The 27,224-nt window shown below is 45.1% G+C and overlaps 1 protein-coding gene and 1 pseudogene across 5 annotated transcripts in view; both read right to left on the bottom strand.

The window, feature by feature from the left end:
• LOC144158581 (uncharacterized) overlaps positions 1-27,224 on the bottom strand; it is a 116,830-nt gene that overhangs the window by 87,545 nt on the left and 2,061 nt on the right. The window contains exons 2-7 of one of the 5 annotated variants that reach the window (XM_077689562.1): positions 24,850-24,926; positions 23,227-23,360; positions 23,106-23,168; positions 15,854-15,909; positions 14,351-14,471; positions 4,698-4,901 (exon numbers count right to left, since the gene is read on the bottom strand). In XM_077689562.1, the coding sequence (XP_077545688.1) occupies positions 4,843-4,901; positions 14,351-14,471; positions 15,854-15,909; positions 23,106-23,168; positions 23,227-23,329 (402 nt within the window). In that variant the 5' untranslated portion in view covers positions 23,330-23,360; positions 24,850-24,926 and the 3' untranslated portion in view covers positions 4,698-4,842. Of the gene's footprint in view, positions 1-4,402; positions 4,902-14,350; positions 14,472-15,853; positions 15,910-23,105; positions 23,169-23,226; positions 23,361-24,849; positions 24,927-27,224 lie in introns of those variants that run through there. The other 4 variants (XM_077689561.1, XM_077689559.1, XM_077689564.1 and 1 more) reach the window with 4 other exon arrangements.
• On the bottom strand, positions 3,195-4,430 carry LOC144158580 (uncharacterized; annotated as a pseudogene).

Raw genomic sequence — 27,224 nt, 5'->3', positions numbered from 1 at the left:
AGCATAGTGGCACGAGAAACTTTCGCAGCTGAACTACATGCTGAGGCCCCAACACAGGACAAGTCAGAGGGCCCATTCACATGAGCAAGCCAAAGCTGTACTTTCAAAGCAGAGACAGCAGGAGACACGCAGTAGTCCTGTAACCAGGAACCAATGGAGGCCCAATCCACGCATACCCCCCCACCACACCGCTACAACACTTGGTCAAGCGAATGAAACCACCTGGGCCATAGAAGAGCTAGCTCCCCGAACAGCTGGGAGGGGGCAGCTCACTGCAGTCGGCTGCGAAAGTCCGCTGACAAGAATTTGACAAATACAGGGAGGCCAAATCACTTTCCAATGCCATCTTGGGACCAAGGTGCTGCTGTTGTTCAGGCATGAGTGCGGAGAGAGGGGAACCAAGGAAACCCACGAGTGGTCGGTGAGGAGACGCCGTTACCCTTGCTCATCAGCAAGTTGCGCATTCACGATGACATCATAAGAAACAGAGAAACCCGGATGTACAATGAGACCGAGGGGTGTCAACTGATGAGGTGTCAACTGATGTGTGAAGCCGTGCCACGGGACTCAACGAGGCAACAGCTAGGGGAAGAGCAGTGAAGGTAACCGGGCTTGTCTCAGTCGGCCTCAACCAACATTAGCTGCTTAAGCAAATGCAGGAACCGTCAACAATGCATAAGATGGCAGCGATAGGGTGGATTCGGGAATAAACCCTGAGGATCTCCGTCATCGAACTTGCCTTCTGCCTGCCTCCCATTTCAGCACTGTAGCCACGGCTTCCGTGTCGATTCTCCGAGTGTGGCCCATGTCACAAGCTGCACAAGGGCTGTGAGGTGCCCGTACTAGAGGACACTATTATCCTGACCACCTAGGGATCGTTCATCATCATCATCATCATCACAAGCCTATCTACGCCCACTGCAGGGCAAAGGCCTCTCCCATTATTCTCCAATTACCTCGGTCCTGTGCCACCTGTGACCAATTTATCCCCACAAACTTCTTGAACTCGTCTGCCCATCTAACTTTCTGCCGCCCCCTGCAACGCTTGCCTTCTCTATGGATCCACTCTGTTACCCTTAATGACCAGCGGTTATCTTGCCTTCGCATTACATGCCCTGCCCACGTCCATTTCTTCTTCTTAATTTCTACTAATATGTCTTTACACCAGTTTGCTCCCTGACCCACTCCACTCTCTTCTTTTCCCTTAATGTTACACCTTTCATTTTCCGCTCCATTGCCCGCTGAGTCGTTCTCAATTTAAGTTGAACCCTCTTAGTGAGCCTCCAAGTTTCTGCCCCGTAGGTTAGTACTGGTAAGATGCAGCTGTCATACACTTTCTTCTTCAGCGACAATGGTAGGCTGCTATTCATTATCTGAGAATGTCTGCCATATGCACCCCACCCCATTCTGATCCTTCTAATTATCTCTGCCTCATGGTTGGGATCTGGGGTCACAACTTGGCCTAAGTAGATATATTCGCTTACCACTTCCACTGCCTCGCCACCTATCTCAAACTGCTGTGCTGTCCCGAGGTTATTGATCATTACTTTAGTTTTCTGCATATTAATTTTCAGGCCCACGGTTCTACTCTGTTCGCCCAGTGTGGAAAGCATGCTTTGCAATTCGTCCCCCGAGTTACTTAGCAAGGCAACGTCATCAGCAAGTCTGAGGTTACTGAGGTATTCTCCATTAACCCTAACTCCCACCTGTTCCCAATCCAACGTTCTGAATGCTTCTTGTAAGCATGCTGTGAATAACATTGGATTGTGTCTCCTTGTCTGACACCCTTCCTTATAGGTATTTTACTGCTTTCCCTATGGAGGATGATGGTAGCTGTAGACCCATTGTAGATATCCTCTAGTATTCGTATATAATGCTCATCTACCCCCTGGTTCCGTAATGCCTGAATGACTGCTAGGGTTTCGACCGAGTCAAATGCTTTCTCATAATCTATGAAGGCTATATATAGGGGTTCAGTATACTCAGCGCACTTCTCTATCACCTGATTGATCGTGTGAACATGGTCCATTGTTGAATAACCTTTACGGAACCCTGCTTGTTCTTTAGGTTGACTGAAATCTAAGGTTGCAGAGATTCGGTTAGCGATTACCTTGGTAAATACCTTGTAGACGACTGACAGTAAGCTGATCGGCCTCTAATTTTTCAAGTCCCTCATGTCGCCTTTCTTATGGATTAGGATGATGTTCGCGTTCTTCCAAGATTCCGGTACCATTGCGGTCATTAGGCATTGCGTATACAGGTTTGCCAGTTTTTCAAGTACAATTACAAGTACAAGTACAAGTGTATACAGGGATCGTTATTATGTGCCAAAATCTCAGCACACAGAATTTGGGCTTTTTGCCTCTTAGAGAGCAGCTGCTGTGCCTAAGAATTGAAGCTGCGCCTTGGGCTCAGCAGCACAACACCTTAGCTACTAAACCACCGCCGTGGGTACAGCTCTTGAGGTGTTGTGGGGTGTGATAAAAGTCAGTGCCCACTTCAGTTAATGCACTGTTCTCATCTGCAGCTGGCCACTCACTTTTCTCATGTATTAAAATTATTCACAAGAAAATTTTTCAGGGTGAATATTCGTGCACTCTGAAAGCAAAAATCACAATTTGCACACTGCCCAGTGATGATTGCTACAAAGTGCACATCACAGGTTAAACAGAATACCTGATCACTCTGTATGCCTGTAGGACCAGAATAATGAACCGTTTTCCAGTAGCGCTCTGCGCATGCGCTACTCTTGCTCCCAGCGACTGATCCGCCATCTTGGGGGGCAAAATGTAAACAACACGCCATATTGGATAAGCCAGCGGTGATTCCGTGCCATCTACGTGCTGCTCCGTTTGCTGAGCCCTAAAAGCGGCCAACAGGTAGGCGCTACAGCTGCCGTGGAATACTTTTCCTGCAATCAAAACCATGTGTGGCGCCTGGGACGGCTTCCAGAACTGCGCAGGGCAGGCGGAAAAAAAGGGGAGTGTTCTTTCATAATCCCCCAAGTGTGGTTCGAACAGCCGCCGCAAGAGGGCTGCGCTACTGGAAAAAGGTCCATTTTGGGGAAGAACTTTTTTTCGGCATTAATCATTACATGTTCACTAGCGCACAACTTTTTTTATGATTATTAGGCTACTTCTAGTCAATGTTTCCTGACAGATGCTCCAGAAAGCTGTTAACATATGTCCACACGTTCCTGGATAACAAGGTATGATTTATCAGGCCGTTTTATTTACAAGGACTGCATACAGAGCACGTCTTGTGAGTTTGTGAACAGTCACACTTTGTCATTTTTTATGAGCATACCTTTTCTCATTAATAAGACTTTAAAACCGTTATTGCAGTCACTCATAACAGATGTTTAGTTCTTGAAAGTGTTTCCGAGAGACACTGGACACATGGGGCCCCCGGTCACTGTTTTCCGTAATCCAAGGTTAAAATATGCTTGCAAGTGAAGCTTTTTCAATGTATACAGTGCATGGATTTCACCAGTGTGCAATCTGTTCATCAGAGTGTGATATGTGTACCACTGGAAATTTCTCCAGTATTTTTCGTGACTGCACAATCGTAGTGAGGTATCGAAGCTTTCTTCCGGGCAACTTTTTAAAACATTATGAACTGGGCTTTTTGTGTGTATGCATACTCTCATGTTTGAAAAGAGACCGTTTGTGAGCAAAGGTTTCATGACAGGTGGTGCACTTGTAAGGCCTCTCGTCACAATGCAGTGCTTCATGATCAACCAAGTGAAATTTTCTGATAAAGCTCTTTGGCAGATGCCACACATGTAGGGCCTCTCCCCAGAGTGCAACCTTTCATGAGTAACCAGACTGGATTTACAAGCGAAGCTGCTTGGACACTTTTGACACATGTAGGGCCTCTCACCAGAGTGCACGCTTTCTTGAGTGACCAGAAGGCCCTTCCGAGGAAAACTTTCTTGACAGATACTACAAGCGTAAGGTTTCTTGCCAGAGTGCACTCTTTGATGAGTAACCAGGTGGCTTTTTTGAGTAAAGCGCTTCTGACAAATGTTACACATGTAGGGCCATTCGCCAGAGTGCAATCTTTCATGAATAACCAAGCTATATTTACGAGCAAAGCTCTTCGAACAGATGCGACACACGTAGGGCCTTTGACCAGAGTGCAAGCTTTCGTGAGTGACCAGTCGGCTTTTCTTAGCAAAGCTCTCCTGACATACTACAAATGTAAGGCTTCTCGCCAGAATGCAATCTTTCATGAGTAACAAGGTTGCCTTTTTGAGTAAAGCTCTTCTGACAGGTACTACACATGTAGGGCCTTTTGCCAGAGTGCACTCTTTCATGAACAACCAGGTATTTCTTCCTAGAAAAGCCCTTCTCACAAATGCGACACACATAGGGCCTCTCACCAGAGTGTAACAATTCATGAGCGACCAAATTACGTCTTTGAGAAAAGCTTTTTTGACAGATGCGACACACGTAGGGGCTTTCGCCAGAGTGAAATCTTTCATGATCAACTAGGTCACTCTTCCTACAGAAGCTCTTCTGACAGATGCGACAAATGTAAGGCCTCTCACCAGATGATGAGTATCCAGGTTACCTTTCTGAGAAAAGCTTTTCTGACATATGCGACACACGAAAGGCCTCTCACCAGAGTGCACTCTTTCATGAGCAACCAGATAAGATTTTCGAGTAAAGCTCTTTTGACAGAGTCCACACGCATGGCACCTCTCGCCATTGCACACTTTCATATGCATGTCCAGGCAGCGTTTGTGCCGGTAAGATTTTTGGCAAACTGTGCAGCTGTAGGGTGTCTGAATGGTGCAGATATTCCCTTTTGTAGCCTGGTGGTTGCTTTGTTGACAGGTCAGGCAGGAATATAGGATCCCTCCAAACTGGATTTTCTTACTGTCAGTGGAAAAACTCCTAAAAGGGTAAAATAAGACACCAAATTAGAAAAATTTCACAGGAATATAGCAACAAGCTAAATGCAAACTGCTGAACCTAACAAACCAGTTTTGTGCCCAAAAATGCATTGTTCATGCGAACATTCTCACAGTAAACACAGCAGAATACAAAGGTGCATAAACTGAGCAATTTATATGAAGACTTAAAGATTGACTAACAAGTCCAGCAGTAGGGCCTACACGCATCAATCACACCTGAAGTTTCTAGATTTTTGCCAAGCAAAGTACGCTCTAATTAAAGTGGCCATGCAGTCAAAGTAAACGTTTCTTTTACTCGAAAGATTTCATGTTCTGTAGTGCCCCCAGCGCTTGTACAAAAGAAAACGATGCTTTATTCACTGAAAAATTAATCAATTTAAGTTGAAATTTTGATTCTGCCCCCAAATTGTTTGTCGCGACATCTGCAATGACATCACAAGAGCAGGTCTTCAAGCTAAACCTAGTGTGCTGCGGAGCCTCGTTTACTGTTAGTCAACCTAGATGGTGCCACCATACGGCGGCGGCCATTTTCTGCCTTTGCTTTATTTTTGACTGTATTTGTACCTGGCTTGTTTTTGTTGAGGTAGAAAATAACCTTTTCGTGAAACATAGCGTTCACTCGACAACTATGGTCCCGTCAATTACGCCAATCGGCCAGCGTCGTCTGAGACAATCCCAAAGCACTGCAGTGCTGTGCATAGTGCGCACAGTACCAAAAGCAGCACGCATGGCTACTTTCATGTTTACGTGTACTTTAGTAACTTCCACTGTTTACCCCACCATTCTTAGTGCTATAAAAAAATGTGCCCTAAATGTAAGCGCAAAAAGCTTGCTCGTTCGCCAAGCTTTATCCGCCCTGCCTAATTTGTTTGCATTTGCAGGCCCGAGCCAATTGCAGAGCTGTCACATGACATCATAGGTTCTGTTGCGGGAAATAAGTTAGAGAGTCGCACGGCCATTCCCTTTTTTTCTAATTATGCAGGTCATTTCAGTGAAGTTTATGTTAAAGTTGTGTCAGTATGATTATAATGAGGAAATCTTTCGAATGACCCAAACGTGTTTTGTCTGCATGGCCCCTTTAAGCCATCATAATAAACATGTGCCTGAAAAATGTAATATTAACTTATGGTTCCCCAAATATATGGCAGAACGAATATGTATATTATTAGGAGTTCCCCAAAACTGTGTTTTACTACCATACAAAATCCAGCAAAATGTTCTTTTCAACTTAAAGTAATTGCAGTACTACGAGTGAGTTGCAAACCTAAGAGTAAGTAAGATGCATGCATGCCTTTCGGCAAGAAATCTTCAATAACATGCCTAATAACTCTATTGCAAAGCATTTCACCTGTTAACACTCTCAAGTTTTGTCTCTAAGTTACAGCATAAAATGCAGGATACCAGAACCAAAAGGCACTGCTCAATCAGTTAGTTGATTGTTGACTGTAAAGCTGTACTTTTAAAAGTCTTTCTCACTTCACAATGAGGTACAAACTTGTGGTGATAAGAGTGTCTGGAAATGTAGAACTGCTGTAGGCTACTTGGTGAATCGGGATCACAGTCACCACAGAGGAACATGACATCATCACTATGAGTTGACAAAATACAGCTCACCAGGTATCATGTGCAGGAGCACAGCTTACCATGGAAAAAGTTTTAGCTCAAATTGAACACAACCGGCAGTAAAAAAATTGGTCTCATATCTGAATGCTCCCTTGCACACTCGTCTAAAGACAATAACCATCTGTCGCCCTTGAAATGTAACCTGCTCCCCTCTCTCCCCATCACTCTGCACTGTTACCCTCCAGGTTACAGCAATCACAATTTTCTGAATGAAATTCAATTTGTGTGCTTAGACTGCTCTCCACTGCATAATAAAAAAACGTGCCAATTGCTGCTTTTTTTTACTTATCGTGGCTTATTTTATTTGTAAAAACTAATAAAACATGCAATATTTAATAAAAGAATGTTGCTCTTGTCAGCTATAAACCCACAACTCGCTAAAAGCTTGCCTGATGTTTTCTTGATTCTGTATGAAAATTACTCATGCCCGTGGCACCAGAAAAAATTTTCAAATTTGTTGCCCTTGAAAGACCATCATCTTTAAGAGTTTGAGGGAACATAAGCTTTCTGCTACTCTGTGAGAACACATAAGCAACATTTTCTGTGGGTGGTGTGTGGTTGGGAGAGATTGTTGGTGTCACTGCCAATAAAAACTCGTGAATCAGACATGATCCTGATGGCTGCGTCATTATGACTGACCGGTCCCCCTAAGGGAGCAACGTCACAATTGTGGGTCAGTATGTTGACATCACAGGCCGATGGGGTTCAGTGAATTGGCCATTAACCCCTTATGGCACCTACATGGATGTGTTGTTAGTCCTAAATTCAGCTTTACAGTAAGTGACATTATAGTGCCTAACCATATGGCGAGCAACATTATACTCACTGAACCAGACAAAGTCACTGTACAGCTGCCAGTAGCAAGATTCCATTTCCTTGTGGGTACAAGTCTGCCACTTCCTAAACACATCCAGTGTCACCCACTTGTTCCCTTCTGACACTTGTTTCCCACAACTGCTAAAACAGCCTGGTGTTCAGTCTCAGTAGCATAATGGGCAGAGCCACAGGTTTTGCGGTGAAGGGCTACGTTCCAGTCCAAGCAGTGAAATTTTTGCAACCTCCTTTATTTTTCACAGCAAAATGTTGAATTTCAAACATCAATTATAAGCATTCTTTTCATAAAAAAAAGGGTTTTATAAAGAAGACAGTCAATAATACAAGGCAGTGGCTCGATTATAGTATTTGACAGGGGGTGGTTGGTTAGAGATGAACAATTCATCTGAAATAAATGTTAACATAAAACACACCGAGAAATGACTTTCAAAGGCAGTAGTCAAACCATTCACCCCATACTGCATGGAAAAATTTGTAGCCAAGTGTATGAAAATCTATCCTACGGTCTGGCCTTGAATACATCTGTGATTTAAGGAATTGAAATGACCCAGAGTGCACATGGAAGCCACAGAGGAAGATGTGTGGGAAATATCAACTACGCCAGCAAGATAGGCAGCGCAAAAATGAAATACAGGAGGCGGTTCGAGCAATATTGGCAGTGCAAAAAGATAAATCTAAGTAGAGACTAACACCTACTGTAGGCTCCAGTGTTCAGATCAGTAAAGAAAAAACAGCATGCTGAAGGAGTGCCTTCAAAAGGTGAGAAAATTTAGATCAAAGCAAAATCCCACGGTTGACAAGTTTCATGTGGTGGAAGGATCTTTTTATACTGATCTGTGTTCAGCTTAGGCAGAATGTCAACAGATACTAGGTCTCAAACACCTCTGAGATTTAAACTCAGTAAAAGTGGTGATTTCGGCTAGTTGGAGCATGACCACAACAATTCAGAGCAATGCAACTGAATAGGATAAGAAAACACAACACAAAGCACCAAGATTTTTTTCTTGTCCTGTCTATAGCACGGTTTAGAATTGTCAACACTCGAAGATTAGGTGACAGGCTTTCGGCATAACAGCACAACGAATGGACAATTTAGAGTCGGGCAGACAATTGCCAATATTCGTAAAATTTCGGTGGCCTAGTGTTGAGAGTGATGTCTTGAAATAGAGGAGGCTGTGTAAACCACGCTGGAAGAGCTTCGACAAGTGGAGAATTGGTTGCGACCATTTAGATAATGGGCCTCCTCTTGAGGGACCTTGCCCCGAATAGTTATAAGCTAAATGGGATTGACAAAACAGTCTGGTGGGCGGTCGCGGGTTCGATTCCCGGCTGCGGCAGCCGCTTTTCTGATGGAGGCAAAAAGCAAAAACGCCTGTGTGTACGAGATTTCGGTGCACGTTAAAGATCCCCAGGTGGTCAAAATTAATCCGGAGCTCTCCACTACGGCACGCCTCATCGCCTGCGTTGCGTCGGCACGTTAAACCCTACAATCAATCAATCAAAACAGTCTGGTGAAATCCAAAAGTAGTTGGGTCTGAAGAAATGCTTGAAGCAAACCTCGTGTGGTTGGAGTTTGAGTAAAAAAGTTCAACAAAGGAACAAACTAACAATGTGCTCAATAAAGCTGCACGGGGGAGTGGGAAGAAGGTGAAGATGAAGTGCAATGCCAAAAAAGCAGGTTGAAAACACAGAGACAACTTCAAATTGAAAAAGCACTAGAATTACAACAAAAATTATACATTACATAATTGACAGCTGTTTCAAGTCACCTCAGTAATTACTTCCACAGGTTTTGCCAAATAGGGGAGAATTTTTGTGGATATGTAGAGCTATTAATTATTTAGCTGCTATGGCATACACAGAGTTAGGATGGTGCCTGAAAAATGCTAGAACAAAGGTGGTGTGTTGTAAGCATACTGTATGAGTAGGATACTTTGAGGGCCAGTAATTTGTTAGGTTTGAAAATGGTGACTGTGAAGTGAACAAAATGTGTGGCGCAGTGGAAAACAACTGCTGCACTTGATGTAAAGAGTGGTGGAGAACCGCAAGCGCATCAGCAAGCATGACGTGGTTTTTTGGGGAAAAAACTCTAAGATGGGGCCCATTGTCATTATTCAAGGACGAATCCCACAAAGAATTGTAAAGACAATGTGCATGGGAGCAAAGAACAAAAAAAAGGCACAATTAAAATTTGTATTTAGGGAGCAGACACACAGTGAAACAATGCCAATAAAAGTGGAAACAGCAGTGGATAGGGCATAGACCCTGTGGGGTTGCAGCAAGAGAAGCCAATTACGTATCGTCGCGATAGCCGGAAGAATGGATTTAGGCATGGCAGAAGCACGTGGTGAAGATAAGCGCAAGGACAGAGAGGTATGCAGAACCAAAAAGGAACACTTCCAAAGAGATCTCAGCAAAGCAAGCCAGGAAAATGTGGCACAGCCATCGAATGCGAAGCGCATGCCTGGGCAGGGGCAGGCAGACGTCGGATGTGGTTTGACCCGCTGTACCAAATCGTATATTGGGGGGTACCAGTGGTGACAGTCATGTGTCTGCCTTCAGCACCTACACCCCATAAAAAAATGCTTCGACACGCAGAACGGAGAGGCTCCCAGATCCACCCGATTCCTTTTACTGGTACAGCGGCTGTCTCGAACACAAGGGTTGCTTTGCGCGACTAGACTACCAAAAGCCTACCTTCATACGCCTGGCACAACCACTAAGCCAGCCCTACCACTGCTGGGTGCAGCAACGCCACCATCACTGTGCTAATGATCTGCGGTATGTGTGCAACCTTTACGAATGTTCTGATTAGTTATTCTTTAAAACACTTGCAAAATAAATGCATCTTCCCAGGGTACACGAAATATTTATTGTTTTTTGCAAGGGCACGCTTGCCACGTAAGAATGAAGGAAAATGCATTTTTCTTTCTTTTTGCTACAGCGTGTTTCTATTTCCACGTACGTAAGTCTAAGTAGACACTTATTATTGTTTTGGCTAGCTTTTGAATATTCCATCTTCGATGAAATGCTACAAGCCAAGCAAATTAAAAAGCTACTGCAAATTGCCACTCTTTCTATAATTCCCACATTTAAACGCACTCTGGCATCGCGTTTTCATTTAGTATGCTTTGTAAAACTCTCCAAGTTAATAGTCATCAGCAAAATATGGCAGTTTGCTTAATTAGCTCAAAAAATAAAAAAAAAATAAAAAGGCTTACGATGTGCCTTAAATGTCATTGGGTCAACAGCACTTCTGTAGCCTTTCTTGCACCCCGATCATGAGGCCACGCTCAAGAACATTTTGTTCATTTTTTGGAGGGCGGGTTCAGTATGACTAGGGTTGTTCATTTCCTGGCAAATCCCAATTTTACCCTATTTTTACACCTGAACATGTATCAGTAGAATCACATTAAACCCGATTTTTTCCCGAATGGACCTTTCCAAAGTACCAGGGGTGAGACAGCTGAATCAGATTTGGGAGCAGTTTTTGGAGCAGCAAAATTTTGATTTTGGAGCAGCAGAACCTTGAATTGGAGCAGATGAACGACATTTATTTTGTCACCTTGGGAGCCTAAAAAAACAAATTTTTGGCAACTCGGGGAGGGGGGGGGGGGGAAGTGCCCTTTTTATTATCAGTTTTGAATGTACATAACACTGAAAGCCTTTCAATAATGTTCTTTTCTACGAGAGTATCACAAGGTACGAACTGCACTACCTTTTTACAAACCACTTTTAAATTCTTAGCCTCTATGCAAGAGTGGGGGTCCGTTGAAAAATATCGAATTGAAAATTTAAGCAATCGAAAGGCACTTTTATTATCATCTGAATGCCGAAATTATTTTTGTAATCCCAGACTCGGCTTTACGCACAAGTGTAGACATCGCCATGGTAAAAGTTGCGCAAAACGAGGTAACAGTCGTCGCAAGGTGCACGTTCACTACGATCGTAATTTGAGCAACGTTGGTATGTATAGCCACCTTTGTTTTGGCATTAAATTTCATTTAAGATGAATAAACCATTATTACTAAGGTGCATAATAGCCCGTCCCGCTATCGGACACTGCTTGGACAATTTGCAGCGATGTAGCCTGCGCCGCCACTTCTGCAGTGTCGGTCGTTTCATTATTGCCGCTCGCTGTCAAAGGCAGCAATAACTCAGCGTTTAATAACACTGCAATGAGTGCGAAATTTCACTTCAAGCACGCACCGCGCCTCACACCCAATGCCGAAACACGGCGAATTCGCGGGTACCATGTTGTTTTTAGTGAACTCCCGTCTTTCTAGTCACGCAACTCCCCGCAACAGATAAAACGACTAAATGTGAACCCAGCCACTCCAATAACCAAAACCACGGTAGGAGTCGGCAAAGAGCACTCTGCCTGAACCACGAGCAACTGCTTTATGCGGCAGTCGTTTTCCAATCTTCACCACGCCAAAATGGCGGCGCCCAGTAAAGTCGTTCCGGAGATACGGCGCTCATAAAATTGCCGTTTTTTCATCACCTTGCACAAGTAGTTCGCCGCCTCAGTGCACAAGTATTTTTTCTAGAGGAATTTGCAATGGTTTTCGATGGGAAAACTTCAAAACTCACACAATATAACATGTGCAACCCGACATTGGAACTTTCGAAAAAAACTATAAACTCTCTCGGGGACAATTTTATGCAGGTTTTTTACTGAACTATCAATCAATTAAACCTTTGCAAACAGCGTCACCTTAAAGACGCTGGAAAAGTATGCAGCCAGTAAGTATTTTCCCCACTGAAACTGACCGGAGCGTTAAAATCCTTGGCTCTCAGACTGTTTTGAAGCAGTTTGGCGCAGTTTTCGAAAATTTCAAGCTTTTGGAGCAGCCTGGCGCAGGAGAACAAATTTGTATCAAAACTGCGCAATATGCGCAGCTGTCTCACCCCTGAAAGTACTGATCTGCAGACTCGTGGGCTGATGGTCCGGCGGTCTCAGCGAGTTCTTGCTGGAAGCAAGCCTCACAATTACAGCATTTGAACTCACTGAGCACTGGCACTCGTTACCCTGGGCTGGTAAATGCTGCACTAACATTGCTGTGCCAAGCTAATGGAAGTTGTGATGTCGAGAGAACTTACTCCCAGCTGAGATACGTCCAATGGTCGGACAGGTCTCAAATGGAGACACATGTTTCGCGTGCAGATGATAATGTACGTAAACAAGAATGCCTAAAAAACGATGATCAGGTTCTTCCAAAAACAAAGTATTCTCTCAGAAGTTATCGACGCTTTTTACTCTCACCATGACTGATCCTTATTCAAACAAATGCCAAATTTCTGAGAATATTTGCTAGGAAACCCTGATATCTCCTCAATTACCAGCTTGAAACAAACACCAATTTTAATGCATTAAAAAAGCTTGTGATGCCTGTTGATAAAAAACTGAATGTATTACTTAGTAGACCTGTAGATTTAACCTGAAAAAACGCAAATCTCAAAATGGTCTTACAAAAAATCCTAATTTCTCCGCGATTGGAAGTTTGAAAAATAGCATCCAATTTTTACCCCCCCAATATAAAAAACCAACGCCGCCTGTATAAACATTGCCTAACGCGTGAGCGAAAAATGGCCAAACAGCCACTCTCTTGTTGCTCTCTCCTACCCTTCCCCGCTCCGTAGCCTTCCAGCGTGCTTTCGTGTCCGCCAGCCAGCGCCGCTTCTCGGAAACTATGCAAAATAGTGGAAAGTTTGTTTAGCATTCCCGGGGCGGCGCTCCTACGCCTTCTTGTTTTTCACCATGCCTGTCTGTCTTAATCTGTCACTAATAAAACTTCCTTTGTCACGAAGCAAAATCCCTTGCGCTCCCCGCAGGCTGATGCTGGCTTTGCGCGCTTATCTACTCGGATCACAGGCCCTCAAATTTTCTGAGTGGATCATCCCAGCTCTATCCCCTCCGCATTTAGGTATTGTTTTAACCCCGCTGTTCACACTCCGCAACGGTACGCACTTCTAATATTGAGGACTGTACTGTAGAAGCACCCGGACAGCGTGGCGGGATCCCAGCTGCTTATCCTTTTGTTTCCTATAATTTTCTGAAGTTTACAAGCACGTAATATTATTGGAAAGTAATCGTAGAATGAGCGGCTCAACAAAAAACGTGCACGCAATTTTTTCTTCTCTAAATACTCCAGAAAGAAAAATATCAGTAAAATAATGGCTGCCCCATCCGAAAATATCGTTTTTCTGTTAGCTATATGTCTATTCGACAATCAGTATGTTCTTACACTATTTCAGTCCGCCTCCGTCTTTATCTTCGAAAAAATGCAGCAAGTATAAAGCGAGCGACACGTTGAACGGGATCCCCAGTGCGCCATAGAACTAGCGCCCAGTCGCGGCTAAGATGTAAGCGAAACGGCCCTTGAAGCCCAACAGGCAAGCCGATAGACACACGTCGTAGAAGTGGGTGCAGTGTTCACGACTCGCGAGCAATGACGTAAGGCGAGATGTCCGCCGGCACGCGCCACATAGCGGATCAGTGCCTGAACTAAGCGTCCCTACCCTTCCCATTGAAAAGCGCGCGACGCGTCAGGCAATGATAATACAGGCGGCATTGAAAAAAACAAATCGCAATTATAAAATTACCAATCCCAAAAATGAACAACCCTATATATAACACACTAAAGCAATACGTTTGCTACGTGGAGTGCCATAGTGAATGGCTGCAGGCTAATAGACACCCACTTTTGATGTGCTGTGAATTGTTGGCACGGGGGTGTTTCCGTTTTTGCGTCCATCATGAAAACTGCAGCCGGAACCTCATTAGTTCTTGCCCATGTCGCAATTAATGGCATTATAAGTGGATCAACATTTATTTAGTGTAGCTTTGAGAATCTTCCACTGGGATTATCCTCTGGTTTGTGCAATACGTCCACAGGTGTTCGGCAGACAGCACGGGCCATTTGTTATTTACTACAAGCTCGAACAGTGCAACCATCGCCCTAAACCCACCTTTCGTTGCCAGTGGGTGGACGGCAGGAGCAGGTGCGACAACCAGGCTTCCCAGGAATGTCTCCACCAGCCCGTGTAGCATGGTGTGTCTTGAGCGGTGCACCAGCTTGAGCGTCGTCAACTGTAAGAACGAGGAAAGCCAAAGATCAGAGCATCCAAATGCAATGACTGTCACACAAATCCCGAGGCAAAATCCACACAAGAATGTATCAAAGCACCAAACGTGTTTGCTCCTGCTCAGACATCAGAATTTGTGGAGACAGGGGCATTATTAAAACCTGCAGGATTTGCATACCTCCATACATCCTAAAACTGCCAAAGGAATGACTGCAGCATACATTTGATGTCAAAAAGTGGCTAGAAAATAGGCACATGAAAATACGTGAAACTGCGCATCGAAGCTAATAATGAGGCATCACAGGAATGCCTAAATAAGGATTATGTGGATCCTTCGCCATTTTTTACATCTTTAGGAGGCAAAAATACAGCTGGTGAAGCATAATTATGAAGCAAGTTTAACAAACTCTGATTAAGGGTAACAGGGTGGATCCCTAGAAAAGGCAACCGTAGCAGGGGGTGCCAGAAAGCTAGGTGGGCGGATGAGATCAAGAAGTTTGCAGGGATAAACTGGTAACAGCCAGCACAGGACCGGGATAATTGGAGATCTGTGGGAGAGGCCTTTGCCATGCAGTGAGCATAGACAGGCTGATGATGACGAGGATACTGAAAATTTATGCCTTTATTACACAAAGCCCCACAAAGGTTGACCGGTTTGAGAAAAGGATACTTGCAATCTCTTTTAAGCAATCACTCTACCACACGGATCCTCAAAACGCAACTGTTGGGGATTTTATGTGCAATATTTGCCCCTGGCCATAAGGCAGAGAAAAATAAAGGACCACAGATAAATTTAAACCTCCTGGATGTTTTTAATATACCCTGATAATGGCTGCAGAATAAAAACAGATGCAACAGAAATAGGCATGCATTAACACCGTTTTTTTCTTGCACAACTGTTCTCAATTTTAATTACCACCAGGGGTGGAACAGGATATACGGGTTTGGGAGCAGTCCAGGGAGCAGGCAGGATTGCCTTTCATAGCAGGTTTGGAGTAGCCAGAAAGGCCATTTGGCCAGAGGCTGGCCCAGGCTGCTGTGCCTACCCCATGCCAATTAAATTTAATCTATATCAGGCAGTATACCGTGAACTAGAAACTTCACTGAACCAGGAACACAGTTCTTGTACTTGATGAACGATGATTTGGAGCAATTTTTGTATCAGTAAATAATTTATTTTAGAGCAATTTGGAGCCCCTCGGAGCAACTAAACATCTACTGCTACATGTGTCCAAAGCATTGCTGAACACTAAAAAGGGACCAGTAACGTCCAGTAATTGATGTGGAGCTTGTGTAACAGTGTCAGATCAGGTGCAAGGCGCTTCAAGGTGATTTTCACACATGCGATCACAAATGAACAGCATGGCTGAAGCATAATTGTCTTGCCTTTGCTAGGTGAAGGCTTTTACAGGAGTCACTGAAAATGCTTCCCAGTTGGCAGGCTCGAACATGCATTGAAAACAGCTTTCACAATCGGTTCTCCTAATAGTTCAAAAATAGCCCATTAAAAAACTTTTTCCCAACAACCACAACAACAAGCAGCCCCATTTGGCTATTTATAAGCCCTCCCTGGCACCCGTGGAATCAAGCAATATGAATTTTTTCACGTTTTTCAAACAGCTGATAGATGTCGCACAAGTTTGATGTAATTCTATCTACCTATTAGCAAATCTATTAGGTTAGCTAGGAGTGGGCAAGTAAGCGTAATAAAACAGGCAAGTTGGTAGCTGACAATTGACGTTCCGATTCAAAGGGAGAGCCACTAACCATCATCATCATTAAACATCCGAGTATACTCCACCCAACAGCAAAAATGCAGCAAAACAATTTGCAAGGTACTTAGTTCCTTTGGGGTGCGGATAAAAGGCGACATGCAACACGATAATTATTACTGAAGGGCTTCAACAAACCTGCATAGTGGAAGAACTACGTGTCTTTGTTTATGAATTGTTAAGGGAAGCCGTCGCATTTTACTTTTTCATTATTAGATGCAGGTGCTTGCTATCAGTCTTCGTGTGCATTTCCCGCCTAGATTTTTTACTAAAGAGACTGGAAGTTTTTCACGGCCCGCTCCACTGGCGATGGCCCAATCAGCGAGCCTGCGGCAAGTGAAGCGGGAGCTTGCTGCCGAAAACATCACGCATGCCGCGAAATGGCGCTCCTTCTGGCTCTCAGAGCGGAGAGGGCTGGCAATAAACACCACCTAAAACTATCTATTGTTTATTGCTGGAACCATTGGGAACTACAGAAAGCAGGAAAGTTGTTAACTGCGGCGCGCCAGCGCTGCAATCACTTGCTCTAACAAAACACTGTATCGGCGGTACAGCGACAGCGCCAACCAAATTCGCTTCTCTGGCCCGCAAACTACACCAGTGCGCCACGGCAAATGTGATAACGGGTACTAGGGAGTTCGAGTTATCCCACCAAATTAGTTATACATGTCTAGAGAGCACTGTGAAGTAGTACTTGTAACAGGCCGCACACCATTTGCGTGACACAAATTTTGGCGTACTTTTGGCACACTCGCTTGCGAAATCGTGTTTTTTTTTATCAGGATGGTGCAGGATACCTCATTTTGTGCAAATGGCAATGGCGCATTTGGCGCAGGAGTGGGAGCATTGAGCGAAGCAAAACCCAACTTCCACAGCCACTCATAGCCTTGATGAAACCGAAACCATATGTGCTTACAAACTGATGTTTCGGCCAATTTTTGGGCATGGGGCATCGTGGCGGTCCTATCTAGCAGCTCAATTCAGGCGCTGTGGCGCTGTTTAACGAATTTGGCGCAATAGGATCGATGCGCGCGGAATAGTGCAAATAAAGTTTGGTGCTCAATGGCACAAAGTGGTGCAGCTGTTCCACCCCTGTACCACTGTGCCCAAAATAGTGGTGGTATTTTTACACACTGTAAAATCTCAATGCAAAGATGTTTTCATTTACTACTTTAAAAAAACTGCCAACAACGGCTTGCACTTGCATCCTTGGGCTCAGCAGCCCACCTAGCCATTGAGTTTTGCGACACGTCAAACATGCAAATGAAAGGTGAATGTGAGCAAGTTGTACGCCAATTACAAACAGTCCCATATTGGGGGAGCGGTCTATGAAACCTGCATGCAAATTATGACACGCTTCCGTCAGATCAACGATAGGAGAAGATTTCAGACCCAACAATGCACTGAAACGTTCCATAGTTGGGAATATTGAGTATATCAAGTTTTTGTCGACTCTCATCTTAGGCTTGTGACCGTAATTTCCATAATTGAAGTGCAACTGATGTACCCTAACTACGGTCATAAAAACTGAAGTAGAAGGCGTCTTGAGACCAGCGGCAGCTCATACAATTCGAATAACCTCTCTTACTTCAGCCAACACGATGCCACATCTTTCAAGCTGGGCGCCGTGCAGCCAAAAGGCCACCGCAGCAATTATTGGCAATGATTTCCAGCATCCAGTTAGGGAAAAATGTGCACACATACTCAAAAATGCAACTTTCAATTGGAGAACGCGACCAAAGAGTAGGTGGTGAACTATGCCTTCTGAACGATATTGTATTGGAAAAGCCTGCTGTGCCATTTTCAGAGTGCTTAAGGACTCGTAAAAGTGCCCACAGCGTGGGAAAACACCCCCATAATTATGGTTCACAAGGAGGAGGCTACCAAAGACCTTAACAATGGAGACCCATTAACCTTCTCTCAGTTGAATACAAGCTGCTTACCAACGTAGCAGTTAACCGTATACGTGATAGCCTAGATACCAACAACCTAGAGAGCAGGCTAGTTTTAAAAAATGATACTCAACAATGAATCACATGCATGCCATCAATTAAATTATAGAAAGATGTGCAGCATACGCTCCCTTTACATGACATTTGTAGAGTATGAAAAAACTAAGTACACACCGCAGCAGTGCTGGAAGCATTGAAAGATCGGGAATAGAGGAGACCTACACAAGACTTCTATACAACATATATAATGGATGTAAACGCAGGATAATGTCTCAGTGGGCAGATTATGCTCGCTTCTGTGGCTTTCTTTTTTTCTTTTCTCATGTGTGCACTGTTACGAGTGTGCTGTCACCTTCAGAGTACAATTGCTGCATGCACTGGCTTCATAGAGCTATTTCGAACACCTGCAACTTAGTAAGTGGCGGAGCATTGTGAGGGATCATATTTACCCAGGATAAGCACGTACTCAGCTTACTCGCGTGCGTTCTGTCTGTGAGTAATTATGCTAACTTCTGCAGCTTTGTTTTTGTTTTCTCATGCATGCACTGTTACGAGTATGTGGTTTGTGTTGGCAGTACAATTGCTGCGCATGCCAGCTTCTTTGTAACTGATTTCAACCACCTGAGGTGAGGGAACTAACAGCATGCTTTGAAAGAAGCCGTGACCACGATTGTCACCCAATGCAGTATCAATTAGTTTTTTTTTCTTTTTCTGTTTTTTAAAGCTCATCCAGGGACAGCTACAATGGCACGCTTTGGAAGACTGACTCGAATGTTAATAACTATCACCAATTCACCTGTTTTTCGACCTCGATAACCCCAAATACAACAAACAAAATGGTCCATCCCGTGATTACATTATCAAAGCTCTACATGCCTTCCTGTTCCTTTCATGGACAACAGCCCTGGCCGCTCTTCATTCTCTCACTCACTCAGTCTTTCCTCCCTCCGTCGTTTAAACAGGCCAAACAGGAGCACATTATTTTGAAAACACATATGCGACAGTCCCTTTTCCTTTGTCTGCTTTTCTTTTTTTTCATCTCCCTTTCTTTTTCTCGTTTTTTATTACTTTTTTGCTGGCAAAATATCCCAGGTATGGAGCGCTGCCTGGCCCAGCAGTAAACACCATTCCAGATACCTGAAAGGCTAAAATAAATAGGTGCAACCATGCTAGGAAGGCTCTTAGGGACAGAAACAGCACTCCCTCACCAGAGAAGGATTTGGCTACACTGGTGTAGTAGTTGGCCCAACCTTCTATTATTGCCGACCCAACTTTCCGCCCTTAGTCCCCAGCAGCTATAGAGCACCTGACACCAGTGGCAGTCATTCCACTGACACAGCAGAGGGTGCGAAGAATCTCTGGGACCAGGAAGGCCGCCTTTGGAAATTAAACCTCGCAAATAAAATGCACACACCCTGCCTAGTGAGAGAAGCTTAGCTGTAGTATCAGAGGAGCTCTCGGACATGAAGTGGAATATTATTGGGCTGAGTGAGGTCAGAAGAGGAGAAGGCTTCATAGGAATACGCAGGAGGCATATTCTGTGCTATTGGGGACCTCACGAAAAGAAAGAACATGGGATGGGATTTTCGATCCACACATCCACAGGGAGACAGCAAGGAATGTGGAACAATTCATCAGTATAAACAAAAGGGTCGGAGTTGCTGTGATCAAGCTACACAAGCGATACAGGTTAAACAATACAATCCTCTGTACCAACAGCTAGCTATGAAGAAGAGGCCATAGAACACTTCTACGAAGATGTCAAGCATTGGCGGATCCAGAGGGGGGTCCGGATATCCTGACCCCTCCCTTAATTTTTTAATTTAAACCTCCAAGAAGATAACCACTCCGGTCGCAGAAAAGGGTGAATTGATGACTTGTTGTATTCCTTGTCTTTTTGCTTTCCCGAAATTTCAGTGAATAAGGCTCCTCCACCTCCTCCTCCTACTCATCATCATCACTGATAGGAGCTGACCCCCCTCTCAGAAAAAGCCTGGATCCGCCCCTGATGTCAAGTGAGCAATGAAAAAGAAAACAGTGCAGTTCACAATTGTAATGGGAGACTTTAATGTAAAAGTAGGTGCAACCAGAATAGTAGAAAAATCAGTAGGAAATTTTGGAATAGGCACTCACAAAAGCCGAGGAGATATACTGGTTGGATTTGGGGAGAGAAATAACCTGAAGCTAATGAACACATTTTTCCACTAATACAAGAGTAGGAAATGGAGATGGAAAATTCCTGACAGGATGACAAAAGTGAATATAAGGCATACAAAAATACAACAAATAGGAACAGAAATGAATAAAAAATGGGCAAAAATGTATAGATTTATACAACACAGGTCAGCAATCAAGGAAGGCAAAACATTTTCTGAACAACAAGATCTCGGAGGTCATGTGTAGAGTGTGCCCCAATGAACACATAGCCAAGGAAAGTAATCCCAGCCAGAGAAAGGTAATCAAGGTTGTACTCTTTGGTCCAAGAAACGCTGAGGGTACCTTGTGACGCTCGCGGAAGGTATGAATGCTGGGGGTAATTACTGCATTAGATCGTGCAAAGTGCGGGTGCAGTGTGGTTACACTCGATGCGGCGTCATTCGTGGGATCAGAAATGAATAGAAAAAGGCACGCCACGGCGCACGAGAATGTTGTACCGCCCAATATATGCAGTGCGGTTCAAATTCGTTACAGGTTGACAGTGCCACCACGAGGGCGAATAAATGTGACGAGGGACTGACAGTACCTTGTATGATGCCAGAGCTTCTCAATGCTTTTCAAGGACTCTGGTAATGCACACACTGTGTTGACAAAGCTGAGAGTTTCGTTGACAGAGCATAATTTTGGTGCGCGTCATAGGAACAATGCTTCAGACAGGCTGCCTGAAGGTCGATGGCGAGCGCTCAAAGTTGCCATCAGTCAGTTATCTAAGAGTTGCGATCGACTAATTTCTTGAAACTGTGAAAACAACTTGTCGACGCTGCCAGATTCCGTGGGAGCCTAGCTTCATTGATGCAGCGCACAGGTATCACCTGCCCCCCCCTGTGCTCCCAGCGCCGCCGCGTGGCGGCTTCAGCGAGATCGCAACCCCCTCCTGAGGCGTTACAAAGGAGTTTCGTGACCAGAAAAGCATTGAGGGACCCTGATACAACATAGAAATACCGTAGAATTCCGAGCAAGCGCCCCACCCGTGCAAGCGCCCCCCCACCACTTCAGTACTAATTTCAAATTTCCACGCAATTATCACGCACCACGTGCAGGCAACACTGGCTTGCTAGAGCCAGTCTAAGAATCCAATCCAATCTGCTTCAACCGAACGCTACACGCCATTTGTTTCTTTGTTTTGGCGTTGATAGGTCATGCATTCCTACACAGTTGCAAAGAAAATCGAGGTGATCCGATGGCACCGAGAGCACAGGAAAAACGTGCACCAGACTTCTTGACAGTTCAAGCTCGACTGAAAGCGCATGCGTAAATAGGTGAAGAATTTCGTTGATTGATTGACGCACCAACGCAACGCAGGCGATGAGGTGCGCCGTAGTGGAGGGCTCCGGATTAATTTGGACCAAGGTGAAGAATTTCGACAATCTCCTGCAGCAAAACTTCGACGGAAGCTAAGCAACAGCGCCCCAGTGTTCAGCGAGTACGTGGACGCTACGCTGTTCGAGTTCTTAGAGCGCGAAAGAAGCGTGGGATGCGCCGTTAGCAACCGGCTGCTGTCTGAAGAGGCTGTGAAAATAGCAAACAGCATGCAGTTGGGTAACTTTGTAGCTTCCAGCCACTACATAAGCAGGTTTGGAAGCAGCGGTTCGGCATTGCAATGTGCCACGCCATGAACGAGAGCCAGAGGACGCCCGAGGAATCTGCGGAGGCATTAAGCGCGTTCCGGACTTCCGCGAACTTCCTGCGATGGCGAAATGACGTCGAAAGGCAACTTTAAGAAGCCGTCGTGGCAGCAGGTCCTTGTGGCGCGCTGCTTCAAGGGGTGCAGCATTGCAAACGCAATCGATGGCTCCAAGGACGGTGACCTGCACAGCGGGCTCGCAGATGTCGGAGCCGTGGTGCCAGAAGACCGGGGCGGACTGGAAGACGAATGCGCTGAACTGTTTTTGGCTACAGACTCTGAGGAGCCTTTCGATGGTTGCGAAAGTGACGAACAGCAGTAAGATCAAGCCTTTGTACCCGAAGATTGAGGCAGCAGAGTGCTGCGAACTTTTTTTTTTTTGCTGATAAGTTTTCGAATGGTTTCCAAAGTAACTAACAGTAACATATTTTGCGTAATAAAGTTCATCGTCCTAATGAAAGTTTAAAACTACGCGCACTGCGTTTTTTTTTTCGTAAAAACAATTGTCGCCGCCATCTTGAATTTTGGTGCCGTTCCGGGATAGCGCCCCCCCTTCTCTTTGCTGGTGATTGCGCCTTGCTGAGGGGGGGCGCTTGCTCGGAATTTTACGGTATATACAATGGTCAAGAGGTCTGTGAAAAATATCTACCAACAACTGGAAGCTTTTCTTACTGCAGACAATTGACAAAAAATTGTCTTTAGTAACACGCCTCTGCCAACCAGGGCTCTGTGACAGTGTTGTAGTGCTCTACACCCCAATTAAAAAACAGAAATTTATCAGTGTGACCTCAAATAATATGCACTGTAATTATTGGATTTACGTCATTCAAAACTCAGCTTATCACCTACACTGAAACAACCTTGTGCACACCAGTGCACCCACTAATCCACTATGCCTGAGAAGAGTTTACAAACAAACCTAGTTTCCCCTCCCATGCGCTAGAATTGCGCACTTGGTGGACTTTGACATCACACACAAAGTACCAAGCGAAAACACTTCATTTGCAATGCATGTGGCTGTTGACTACTCTAAATGAAAACGCTCACACGGGCAAGAAATCCTAAATCCGAACCTGGAAATTCCTGTTCAGTTTGCGAGGTGATGCTGATGAGGAGCCTCGGGGCACACTGTGTACCTGCAAAAAAATTAGTAGTAATATACAGAGTAGCAGCTAGAGGGAACAGAAGCGGTACCTCTGGTGCCAGTGGCAACGGCTGCCTGGGTCTGTTGGCTGCAGGCTCCATCGGTGGACATTGCAGGAACACCGCTGTCAACACCAACAATGTCACACCACATGAAACACCAATCTCAGCATTGTATGTGTCTTCTGGAAGCAAAGCACCCACAGAAAAAATTCACCCACAAAATGCCATTAACTTTGCGCAGCAGCATGCAGTATAGCCTACCAGTCATACCTCTTTTGTTTCAATGCAAAACAACCCTTGGCCCAAGCAATTATTGTTCAGTACCTTTTGTGCCAGACAGGATTGCAGGATTTATCACTCACCATACTTTTCTGTGCATCCCATACATGTTTTGCAGCTTCAAGTTTCTACCAGGCACACCATTAAATCCTGATAATCCCAGAAAAGTTATGCAGGCCCTAGCTCGATTGCAGATGAAAGCTAGAGATGCCAGCTGTACAGCTTCGGAAATAAAACCATAAGAGGGATGCTTAGAACTATCTAAGATTCCAATGGGCAAAGGCCTAGGTAGACGTTGATCTGTGGTTGAATTTTCTGCTGAAATTTGCAGGCATGCCTGTCACTACTGGACCATACCCACGTCAGCTACCTGCACAGCTCAATCCCCTTGCTCACCATTGCCAGGAGCCATCCTTAGGGCCCGTGGGTACCTTCAACTCTTAATGAATATCCCACTCTGCCCCTCTCCTACCCCAGTTTTCGGCAAAATAAAGATTCTTATCATTAAAAAAGCTGGTTTAGCACTGTGGAAGTGGCCTACCCTTCTTTGAAATGCACTCTATAACCCTTTCTGGGAGCCCTCCTCCGACCCCGCTGTTTCTTGGAGCGTGTTCCCCGCCTCATGCCTGCACTTCGATATTTTGTACAGTTCTGCAGTCCTCACAACGTCTTGCATTTCGCGCATTCCAGGGAACAAAAACCTAGGGCTTCACCGTTTCCACAAGCGAAACTGCTCTGCCTTCACTCAAAAACATGGTTTCACTCTACTACTTGTAACTCTCAGATCCCTCAAGCAGGTCGCCTCAGTCAAACCGGACCACGAGGTCAAGGCATTCGGCCTGAATGGGGCACGCTCTTTTCTTGCTGCACAGAGCGAACTGCAAACACCCGGCAGTGCAGAGCACCAGTGCAGCGCAAAGCAGTGTAGAGAGAGTGCACTGAAGCGCAATGGCATTGCCACACTTGTGAAGGAGTGAGTGAACAGTATCTTGGGAATGGCCGCTCATGAAGCAGTGACAGAGAACCGAACATCCCGCCAGGGCGACTTGTGCAGATTCCCTTTAGGCTTTGCTCATGCCTTCTCGTGAATGCTTCCCACACACTGTGGATATTTCACTCAAATGCCTTACTTCTTGTCACAAGTTATGTAGTTTAAAAGTAGCCTCATGAAGTTTCCTTTTGGCAAGTATTCGTACATATGAAGTTCTATCATTTCTATGGCTACATGGTTTTTTTGAAATCCACAAAAATAAGTGCTTTTAGAAATGTTGAAGTGGAAGGAAATGTTGACAATGAAAATATTTATGCAAAGCAACATTGACATGACAGAAATTTGTGTGAACGGAAGGCAAACACCATGATGCCCAAGAGCAGCCATGAATGTAGACCCACCTCTGTGTAGCTTTTGTGATCAGGAGATGAGTTCACTTAGTCCCGGACTGACGACTTCCAAAGTGCGGCTAACCATCCTGCAAGAAGAACCTATCATTTATATTTCCCATACACTTCAATGCTCAATGAAAGAATAAAATCGGTGGTCCCACCATTTGTCTTAGTGTGGCACCGTTTCTGTGTGACTGCACTTGTGGGACGGGGCTGCCTATACTCAGGTGTTCTTACGCATCCCACGATCAGGTGGTGGAGAGGCTGGTGAACCCCTACCTGCCCCTTTAACAGCAAACTTCTAAGCTCATCATAGCACTGGACAGAGTGAGAAAAATTCACACACCACTGCCGCCCCTCCGCTGTGTGTGATGTTTGTTCAGTGCTCAAACACTTGTTTATCGCTCGCACTCCCGCACATCACACGGCAGGCTTCTATGCCAAGCCAGACGGTGGCTGGCAGATCTCCCATTCTCTCCAGCGGAGTCCGAAAACCCGTTATGCTCACAGCCGGCGGACATTCCTCAGTGTCACCCACTCTGGTGCCTGATTGATTGATTGATTATGGGGCTTAAATGGGTCGTCTTTGCTTAATGGGTCGTCTTTGCTTAATTTTGTCTGCTTGAACGACCTTTTAAGAACATAAATCCCAAATATCTTAATTCATTGCTTCTCGAATTTAGGAGGCGCTTTTGAAATTCTCATTTTCAGGTGCATCGCAAGCAACCATGCGCGCATCGTTGATCGACAGCACAACTAGTGACGTCACGTCAAGTACATTCGAGAGTTGAACGCGGTCAACGTTCTTTGTGTATATTGTTGTGCAAAGCTGCAAACCCGATATTATAAAAATAATGCATCCTTTATTCGTTGCCAAAAAAAACTGTTTTCTATACATGTGGGCGGTGTCGTGACCGCTTCAGTTGTCTGGCAACCATTGCAGCAGAACTCAGACCTACTGGCTCTTTGTAGAGTTTGTATCCAGTTTCCCTGCTGAACTTTGCGTTCTTTTGCCGAATTCTCTTCGGAACCTTACCTTTTTTTGTATGAAATGGCTCAAAACCGTTCAAGCAAAAAAAAGGTGCCCTGTGTGTGATTCGAACTTGCGGGCTCCCGGCCAGCCCAGCGTTAGGGCCAGCCTAGTCGGTCTGGTCGGACACTTTATCCACTACACTATTGACGGGAGAAGCGCGCGCAGCAAAAAACTGCTGCATAAAGCCTCTTCGCATTTGTAACCCAGAAGTCTGTCGTGTTTTAATGAATTATAATCAACCAAGAGCTTTAACTGCCAACTTACTATTGAACGCCTCTGCAGTAAGCCAAAGGGAAGCGCATACAATCAACGAAACAGCGTTAACAAACAAGAAAGCAGCAATCGTCGAACTACTTCATGCTGGGACTCGGCGACTCGGCGCTGCATTGCTGCTTCTCAGTTATTTTTCCGCTTGATGAGCAAATGATGGATGGGTTTTAAGTTCCGACTACTCGAAGTTCCTTCAATAAACATGTTTATGTAATAAGTTCTCATTTTAAGCATTCGGTCATTTATCTCGTCAGGTCAGAAGTTTCAAGTTCGCGCAACTCACATTACAGGCTACGTGAGACAGACGTCTGCAAACTTGTGCAAGATCGGCTAGCAAAACGACAGTTTAGACTCGTGCGAAACAGCGTAAACCGTTAACAAATGCCCTGTTTAGATTCAACGCGGTTACTTCTGCCTGCGCCACTCGCCCACGTTGCTGACTGACAGTTCGACCATGTTGATCAGTCGTATCAGAGATCAGACAACTCTCGTTCAGTTGCAGGGCACGTATGATGGCGCCAATGTTGTAGCTTTATCTGACCCTTTGCAAGCCCGCTCAAGGCCGACATATTGCGCAGACGAGGGAAAACTGTGATCCGCTTCTTACTGACTTACTGAAACGTCCCTTCACGAGTTGAGGAGGAAAGCCTCGGTTAGACCGAAACTGCATCCGTTTTCCTATTTGCCGATATCATCCAACGAAACGGGTGTGCATTGTTTGTTTATCAAGGTTCACGGTTATAAGCGCACACACAACACAATTTTTTTGAAAATCTCTTCACGGCCCTTTTAATGTGCTGACACTTCACAGGCGATGAGGTGCACCGTAGTGGAGGGAACCGCCTCATTTTCACCACCCGGTGAAACCTCAAACCTGTTGCGTCGAAATCTCGAACAAACGGGTGGTTTTGCTTTTCGCCTCCATCAGAAAAGTGGCTGCCCCAGCCGGGAATCGAAATCGCGTCCATGTGCTCAGCAGCGCAATGCCTTAGCCACTGAGCCACCGCGGCGGGTGTCTGTGCTGCCCGCTTGTGTCACAGCAGCTTGGTGCTCTGTTAAACGAACAATGCCTGAACAGACT

This window comes from Haemaphysalis longicornis, unplaced genomic scaffold (assembly GCF_048455015.1).
Source record: "Haemaphysalis longicornis isolate Haplotype H1 unplaced genomic scaffold, Haemaphysalis longicornis Haplotype H1 scaffold_10, whole genome shotgun sequence".
NCBI classification, from domain to species: domain Eukaryota; kingdom Metazoa; phylum Arthropoda; class Arachnida; order Ixodida; family Ixodidae; genus Haemaphysalis; species Haemaphysalis longicornis.
Note: the sequence above shows the minus strand (reverse complement) of the source record. Positions and strands in the feature narration are given on the sequence as shown.